Source organism: Nansenia antarctica (genome assembly GCF_963989245.1).
Source record: "Nansenia antarctica genome assembly, chromosome: 4".
NCBI classification, from domain to species: domain Eukaryota; kingdom Metazoa; phylum Chordata; class Actinopteri; order Argentiniformes; family Microstomatidae; genus Nansenia; species Nansenia antarctica.
In genome coordinates, this window is record NC_137689.1 from 47,522,307 (window position 1) to 47,531,371 (window position 9,065).

General features: G+C 46.8%; 2 protein-coding genes across 2 annotated transcripts; both read left to right on the forward strand.

Moving 5' to 3' along the window:
• Nucleotides 1–880: 880 nt before the first annotated feature.
• On the forward strand, nucleotides 881–4,325 carry LOC308156024 (polyadenylate-binding protein 1A-like; the record flags this gene model as incomplete). Its single annotated transcript, XM_080529386.1, has 3 exons — nucleotides 881–1,681; nucleotides 1,801–2,316; nucleotides 4,302–4,325. 3 exons carry the CDS (start codon nucleotides 881–883, stop codon nucleotides 4,323–4,325), a joined length of 1,341 nt encoding a protein of 446 aa, XP_080385512.1.
• A 1,302-nt stretch (nucleotides 4,326–5,627) lies between these two features.
• Nucleotides 5,628–6,485, forward strand: LOC308156025 (polyadenylate-binding protein 1A-like; the record flags this gene model as incomplete). Its single annotated transcript, XM_080529387.1, has 1 exon — nucleotides 5,628–6,485. The coding sequence occupies one exon, from the start codon at nucleotides 5,628–5,630 to the stop codon at nucleotides 6,483–6,485; it is 858 nt and encodes a 285-aa protein (XP_080385513.1).
• Between the last annotated feature and the right edge of the window lie 2,580 nt (nucleotides 6,486–9,065).

Consider the following 9,065-nt stretch of genomic DNA (forward strand, 5'->3'; position numbering starts at 1 on the left):
CGAAAATGTCATTCAGAAAAGCATAAATAATGCAATACACATACAGTTTCTAGTTGCTCATTATTATTCAGAAAAAATGTCAATATTGACATCAACGCAATCAGTCATTATGTTTCTTAAATCAATTAATATAATTGTGGATGGCCACAAGATAAAAATGCCCATTATGTTTGCGATATATGAGTTTGATTTCACTAACTAGTCATTTAATTCACTACACATTATTGACAGAGTCAGCGCAGAGCAGGCAGCGAGAACAAATTCCACCGGCTTTGGTCGTGTGACTAATAAACTATCTATCTATCTATCTATCTATCATAAGAAATGCATTGCTTCTTTAGGGTCTTTGATGAAAACAGTGCTTCTGATATATATAGTATATATGTGCAAAATACTTTTCTCCTCCGAATATCTATTCCCTCCATACTGTATGTGGTTCAGAGTGCACCAAATACATCTCCTAGCGAAGGTCTCCTGAACCCCAACATGGGAGAAAAACCCAAACTCTGTACAACATACACTGCTGGCTACAGCCCTTCAGGTAACAATGAGTAGTTAACATATTTGCATATAGAAATGCAGATATAACATCAAGGATTTATATGGTTACATAGAAACAGTTCACAGTTGAGAATGTGATGATGTAACAAACGAGGACCACCACAACTGGGGTTCTAGAACCAGTTCTAGTGTAAACAACTGTGTTATCATTTAAATGACTTGCAATTCCTCTGCATAGAGCACACATTTGATTATTCTCAAGAATATCCAAAGCTAAAATATTAACACAAATATTAGGGTTAGGAGAAGTTTTCTAACATAACTAAATATGGCCTGTATGTTGTATGTTGGAGATCTCCACCAGGATACCACTGAGACAATGTTGGATGAGAAATTCAGCTCTGCAGGTGCAACTACCATCCGAGTGTGCAGGGACAAGATCACCCAACGATCCTTGGGGTATGCCTATGTCAACTTTCAACAGCACGCTGATGCAGAGCTTGCTCTGGAAACGATGAACTTTGATGACCTCCAAGGAAGACCTATGCGCATCATGTGGTTTCAGCTTGACCCTTCACTGAGGAAGAGTGGGGTAGGCAATGTTTTCCTCAAGAACTTGGAGGAATCTATTGACAGCCAGGCCCTCTACGACACGTTTTCTACATTTGGAAAGGTCCTTTCCTGTAAGGTGGTTTGTGATGAGAATGGCCAATCTAAAGGCCATGCCTATGTGCAATATGAGTGCCAGGAGGCTGCTGAGAGAGCCATTAAGAGGCTGAATGGCATGCTGTTCAATGACAAACCAGTGTTTATTGGACACTTCAAATCTAACAAAGAACGAGAGGCTGAACATGGAGCCAGGGCCAGAGAGTTCACCAATGTGTACATAAATAACCATGGCAAGGATATGGATGACCAAAAACTTAAGGAAAAGTTTGAAATATATGGACCAACCCTGAGAGTCCGGGTCATGACTGATGTCAAGGGTCAGTCCAGGGGTTTCGGTTTTGTTTGCTTCGAAAGGCATGAGGACGCCCAGAAGGCTGTCGACGACATGAATGGTCAGAACATCGACGGGAGAAAGGTCTACGTGGGCCGTGCCCAGAAGAGAAGAGAGCGCCAGACCGCGCTGAAGCACCGGTTTGAACACATGAAGCATGAGCGTATGACCAGATACCAGGTTTGTGGCCTCCAGTTCTCTGATACTAACACAGAAGTTGATACTATTTACACATAGTTATTGTTGATGTATTTGAGGTATGAAAAACATCTCACTAAACAGGTTTTTTCGCTTACCAGGGTGTCAATCTGTACGTGAAGAACCTGGATGATGGCTGGGACGATGAGCGTCTGCACCGAGCGTTCTCCTCCTTCGGAACGATCACCAGTGCGAAGGTGATGATGGAAGGTCAACGCAGCAAGGGCTTCGGCTTCGTGCGCTTCTCCTCCCCCGAGGACGCCACCAAGGCCATGACTGAGATGAACCGCCGCGTCGTGGCCAATAAGCCGTTGTATGTGGCCCTGGCCCGGAGCAGGAAGGACCGCCAAGCACACCAACAGGCGTTTATCACAGAAGAGTACAGTGTCTGCGGCATGCCCGACCTAGTCATCGACCCCTACCAGCCTGCTCCACCGTCTGGATACGTCATGGCTCCCGTTCCACAGCCCCAGACCTGTGGTGGTACTACCTACTACCTCACCAACCAGCTGGATCAACTGAGACCTCCTCCTGGCTGGGCCACCCAGAGTGTGCAACCTCAGTACTTCCAGAACATGCCCTCCTACATCATGCCTCACTACCCACAGCAGCACATGGCTCCTCCCCAGCTCCAGGTCCCCATGCAGCAGCAGCAGCAGCCTGCTTCGCTGACTGCCTCCATGCTGGCCGCCACTCCTCCTGAGGAGCGGAAACAGCTGCTGGGTGAGTCTACTTTACGATCTTTAGATCCCCCATTAGCTATACTGTATAATAACTGTTACTGATTTGTTTGATTCTCCATCCCTCCAGGTGAGCATCTCTTCCAACTTATCAAGGAAACTCACCCCAGTCTAGCTGCCAAGGTCACAGGGATGCTGCTTGAGATGGACAACGAAGAACTTCTCTACATGCTGGAGGCTCCAGAGTTCCTGAGCTCCAAGGTGGATGCAGCGGTCGCTGCGCTGCAGGCACACTGGTCCCAGGTCCCCATGCAGCAGCAGCAGCAGCAGCCTGCTTCGCTGACTGCCTCCATGCTGGCCGCCACTCCTCCTGAGGAGCGGAAACAGCTGCTGGGTGAGTCTACTTTACGATCTTTAGATCCCCCATTAGCTATACTGTATAATAACTGTTACTGATTTGTTTGATTCTCCATCCCTCCAGGTGAGCATCTCTTCCAACTTATCAAGGAAACTCACCCCAGTCTAGCTGCCAAGGTCACAGGGATGCTGCTGGAGATGGACAACGAAGAACTTCTCTACATGCTGGAGGCTCCAGAGTTCCTGAGCTCCAAGGTGGATGCAGCGGTCGCTGCGCTGCAGGCACACTGGTCCCAGGTCCCCATGCAGCAGCAGCAGCAGCCTGCTTCGCTGACTGCCTCCATGCTGGCCGCCACTCCTCCTGAGGAGCGGAAACAGCTGCTGGGTGAGTCTACTTTACGATCTTTAGATCCCCCATTAGCTATACTGTATAATAACTGTTACTGATTTGTTTGATTCTCCATCCCTCCAGGTGAGCATCTCTTCCAACTTATCAAGGAAACTCACCCCAGTCTAGCTGCCAAGGTCACAGGGATGCTGCTGGAGATGGACAACGAAGAACTTCTCTACATGCTGGAGGCTCCAGAGTTCCTGAGCTCCAAGGTGGATGCAGCGGTCGCTGCGCTGCAGGCACACTGGTCCCAGGTCCCCATGCAGCAGCAGCAGCCTGCTTCGCTGACTGCCTCCATGCTGGCCGCCACTCCTCCTGAGGAGCGGAAACAGCTGCTGGGTGAGTCTACTTTACGATCTTTAGATCCCCCATTAGCTATACTGTATAATAACTGTTACTGATTTGTTTGATTCTCCATCCCTCCAGGTGAGCATCTCTTCCAACTTATCAAGGAAACTCACCCCAGTCTAGCTGCCAAGGTCACAGGGATGCTGCTGGAGATGGACAACGAAGAACTTCTCTACATGCTGGAGGCTCCAGAGTTCCTGAGCTCCAAGGTGGATGCAGCGGTCGCTGCGCTGCAGGCACACTGGTCCCAGGTCCCCATGCAGCAGCAGCAGCAGCCTGCTTCGCTGACTGCCTCCATGCTGGCCGCCACTCCTCCTGAGGAGCGGAAACAGCTGCTGGGTGAGTCTACTTTACGATCTTTAGATTCCCCATTAGCTATACTGTATAATAACTGTTACTGATTTGTTTGATTCTCCATCCCTCCAGGTGAGCATCTCTTCCAACTTATCAAGGAAACTCACCCCAGTCTAGCTGCCAAGGTCACAGGGATGCTGCTGGAGATGGACAACGAAGAACTTCTCTACATGCTGGAGGCTCCAGAGTTCCTGAGCTCCAAGGTGGATGCAGCGGTCGCTGCGCTGCAGGCACACTGGGCTAAGGGCTGCACAGAAGTCTGACCCCCAACCAGCTTGAGTTCAATGAGACTAAGACAAGGGATGGAAATCCAGACATTTAAAACCTACTCCTACAACATTTAAAAATATTTTAACATAGAACAGCTTTTGCTATATTTTGTAATATTATAGTATTAATAAATTATTTCATTACCAAATGAACAAAATGTACTCTGCTATGTCTGAGTGTCCTTTACTGTGTCAGTGATCAGAATATCAACAGTGTGGTCCTGTAGAGAGAGACTTGATAGCTCTGCATTTTGGATTGTACATTTTGGAAAGTCATTAAATACCGCTGACTGTGATCAATTCTCAAACTATCTTCAGAGGCCAATACATCTCTGTGCTTCTAGATCTGGGCCAAACAATAACATTTGAGATCAGCAAGATTTGTTTACCTCTATTTGATTAATCTCATTTTGGAAAACTAAGTAAGAGCTTTTATTCAAGTGCAGTGGGCTCATTTATTATACAGTATACAATCGTTCAATCATTTGTTATACACTATTTAAAAAATCCATTCTGTTTGCAAGATAGGACTTTGATTTCACTAACTAGTCATTTCATTTACTACACATTATTGAAAAGGGATCGCTATTCTGTAGCCGTCATCAAACATCAAAACATCTCTGTGTTTATAGATCTGGGAACAAACAATACGATTTGAAACTAGGGATGTACCTGAATACGAAAATGTTATTCAGAAAAGCATAAATAATGCAATACACATACAGTTTCTAGTTGCTCATTATTATTCTGAAAAAATGTCAATATTGACATCAACGCAATCAGTCATTATGTTTCTTAGATCAATTCATATAATTGTGGATGGCCACAAGATAAAAATGCCCATTATGTTTGCGATATATGAGTTTGATTTCACTAACTAACTAGTCATTTAATTCACTACACATTATTGACCGAGTCAGCGCAGAGCAGGCAGCGAGAACAAATTCCACCGGCTTTGGTCGTGTGACTAATAAACTATCTATCTATCTTTCATAAGAAATGCATTGCCTCTTTAGGGTCTTTGATGAAAACAGTGCTTCTGATATACATAGTATATATGTGCAAAATACTTTTCTCCTCCGAATATCTATTCACTCCATACTGTATGTGGTTCAGAGTGCACCAAATAAGTCTCCTAGCGAAGGTCTCCTGAACCCCAACATGGGAGAAAAACCCAAACTCTGTACAACATACACTGCTGGCTACAGCCCTTCAGGTAACAATGAGTAGTTAACATATTTGCATATAGAAATGTAGATATAACATCAAGGATTTCTATGGGTACACAGTTGAGAATGTGATGATGTAACAAACGAGGACCACACAACTGGGGTTCTAGAACCAGTTCTAGTGTAAACAACAGTGTTATCATTTAAATGACCTGCAATTCCTCTGCATAGAGCACACATTTGATTATTATCAAGAATATCCAAAGCTAAAATATTAGGGTTAGGAGAAGTTTTCTAACATAACTAAATATGGCCTGTATGTTGTATGTTGGAGATCTCCACCAGGATACCACTGAGACAATGTTGGATGAGAAATTCAGCTCTGCAGGTGCAACTACCATCCGAGTGTGCAGGGACAAGATCACCCAACGATCCTTGGGGTATGCCTATGTCAACTTTCAACAGCACGCTGATGCAGAGCTTGCTCTGGAAACGATGAACTTTGATGACCTCCAAGGAAGACCTATGCGCATCATGTGGTTTCAGCTTGACCCTTCACTGAGGAAGAGTGGGGTAGGCAATGTTTTCCTCAAGAACTTGGAGGAATCTATTGACAGCCAGGCCCTCTACGACACGTTTTCTACATTTGGAAAGGTCCTTTCCTGTAAGGTGGTTTGTGATGAGAATGGCCAATCTAAAGGCCATGCCTATGTGCAATATGAGTGCCAGGAGGCTGCTGAGAGAGCCATTAAGAGGCTGAATGGCATGCTGTTCAATGACAAACCAGTGTTTATTGGACACTTCAAATCTAACAAAGAACGAGAGGCTGAACATGGAGCCAGGGCCAGAGAGTTCACCAATGTGTACATAAAAAACCATGGCAAGGATATGGATGACCAAAAACTGAAGGAAAAGTTTGAAATATATGGACCAACCCTGAGAGTCCGGGTCATGACTGATGTCAAGGGTCAGTCGAGGGGTTTCGGTTTTGTTTGCTTCGAAAGGCATGAGGACGCCCAGAAGGCTGTCGACGACATGAATGGTCAGAACATCGACGGGAGAAAGGTCTACGTGGGCCGTGCCCAGAAGAGAAGAGAGCGCCAGACCGCGCTGAAGCACCGGTTTGAACACATGAAGCATGAGCGTATGACCAGATACCAGGTTTGTGGCCTCCAGTTCTCTGATACTAACACAGAAGTTGATACTATTTACACATAGTTATTGTTGATGTATTTGAGGTATGAAAAACATCTCACTAAACAGGTTTTTTCGCTTACCAGGGTGTCAATCTGTACGTGAAGAACCTGGATGATGGCTGGGACGATGAGCGTCTGCACCGAGCGTTCTCCTCCTTTGGAACGATCACCAGTGCGAAGGTGATGATGGAAGGTCAACGCAGCAAGGGCTTCGGCTTCGTGCGCTTCTCCTCCCCCGAGGACGCCACCAAGGCCATGACTGAGATGAACGGCCGCGTCGTGGCCAACAAGCCGTTGTATGTGGCCCTGGCCCGGAGCAGGAAGGACCGCCAAGCCCACCAACAGGCGTTTATCACAGAAGAGTACAGTGTCTGCAGCATGCCCGACCTAGTCATCGACCCCTACCAGCCTGCTCCACCATCTGGATACGTCATGGCTCCCGTTCCACAGCCCCAGACCTGTGGTGGTACTACCTACTACCTCACCAACCAGCTGGATCAACTGAGACCTCCTCCTGGCTGGGCCACCCAGAGTGTGCAACCTCAGTACTTCCAGAACATGCCCTCCTACATCATGCCTCACTACCCACAGCAGCACATGGCTCCTCCCCATCTCCAGGTCCCCATGCAGCAGCAGCAGCAGCCTGCTTCGCTGACTGCCTCCATGCTGGCCGCCACTCCTCCTGAGGAGTGGAAACAGCTGCTGGGTGAGTCTACTTTACGATCTTTAGATCCCCCATTAGCTATACTGTATAATAACTGTTACTGATTTGTTTGATTCTCCATCCCTCCAGGTGAGCATCTCTTCCAACTTATCAAGGAAACTCACCCCAGTCTAGCTGCCAAGGTCACAGGGATGCTGCTGGAGATGGACAACGAAGAACTTCTCTACATGCTGGAGGCTCCAGAGTTCCTGAGCTCCAAGGTGGATGCAGCGGTCGCTGCGCTGCAGCCACACTGGTCCCAGGTCCCCATGCAGCAGCAGCCTGCTTCGCTGACTGCCTCCATGCTGGCCGCCACTCCTCCTGAGGAGCGGAAACAGCTGCTGGGTGAGTCTACTTTACGATCTTTAGATCCCCCATTAGCTATACTGTATAATAACTGTTACTGATTTGTTTGATTCTCCATCCCTCCAGGTGAGCATCTCTTCCAACTTATCAAGGAAACTCACCCCAGTCTAGCTGCCAAGGTCACAGGGATGCTGCTGGAGATGGACAACGAAGAACTTCTCTACATGCTGGAGGCTCCAGAGTTCCTGAGCTCCAAGGTGGATGCAGCGGTCGCTGCGCTGCAGGCACACTGGTCCCAGGTCCCCATGCAGCAGCAGCAGCCTGCTTCGCTGACTGCCTCCATGCTGGCCGCCACTCCTCCTGAGGAGCGGAAACAGCTGCTGGGTGAGTCTACTTTACGATCTTTAGATCCCCCATTAGCTATACTGTATAATAACTGTTACTGATTTGTTTGATTCTCCATCCCTCCAGGTGAGCATCTCTTCCAACTTATCAAGGAAACTCACCCCAGTCTAGCTGTCAAGGTCACAGGGATGCTGCTGGAGATGGACAACGAAGAACTTCTCTACATGCTGGAGGCTCCAGAGTTCCTGAGCTCCAAGGTGGATGCAGCGGTCGCTGCGCTGCAGGCACACTGGTCCCAGGTCCCCATGCAGCAGCAGCAGCAGCAGCCTGCTTCGCTGACTGCCTCCATGCTGGCCGCCACTCCTCCTGAGGAGCGGAAACAGCTGCTGGGTGAGTCTACTTTACGATCTTTAGATCCCCCATTAGCTATACTGTATAATAACTGTTACTGATTTGTTTGATTCTCCATCCCTCCAGGTGAGCATCTCTTCCAACTTATCAAGGAAACTCACCCCAGTCTAGCTGCCAAGGTCACAGGGATGCTGCTGGAGATGGACAACGAAGAACTTCTCTACATGCTGGAGGCTCCAGAGTTCCTGAGCTCCAAGGTGGATGATGCGGTCGCTGCGCTGCAGGCACACTGGGCTAAGGAGGCTGCACAGAAGTCTCACCCCCGACCAGCTTGAGTTCAATGAGACTAAGACAAGGGATGGAAATCCAGACATTTAAAACCTACTCCTACAACATTTAAACATCTTTTAACATAGAACAGCTTTTGCTATATTTTTTGATATTACAGTATTAATAAATTATTTCATTACCAAATGAACAAAATGTACTCTGCTATGTCTGAGTGTCCTTTACTGTGTCAGTGATCAGAATATCAACAGTGTGGTCCTGTAGAGAGAGACTTGATAGCTCTGCATTTTGGATTGTACATTTTGGAAAGTCATTTGGAAAGTCATTAAATACCGCTGACTGTGATCAATTCTCAAATTATCTTCAGAGGCCAATACATCTCTGTGCTTCTAGATCTGGGCCAAACAATAACATTTGAGATCAGCAAGATTTGTTTACCTCTATTTGATTAATCTCATTTTGGAAAACTAAGTAAGAGCTTTTATTCAAGTGCAGTGGGTTCATTTATTATACAGTATACAATCTTTCAATCATTTGTTATACACTATTAAAAAATCCATTCTGTTTGCAACATAGGACTTTGATTTCACTAACTAGTCGTTTCATTTA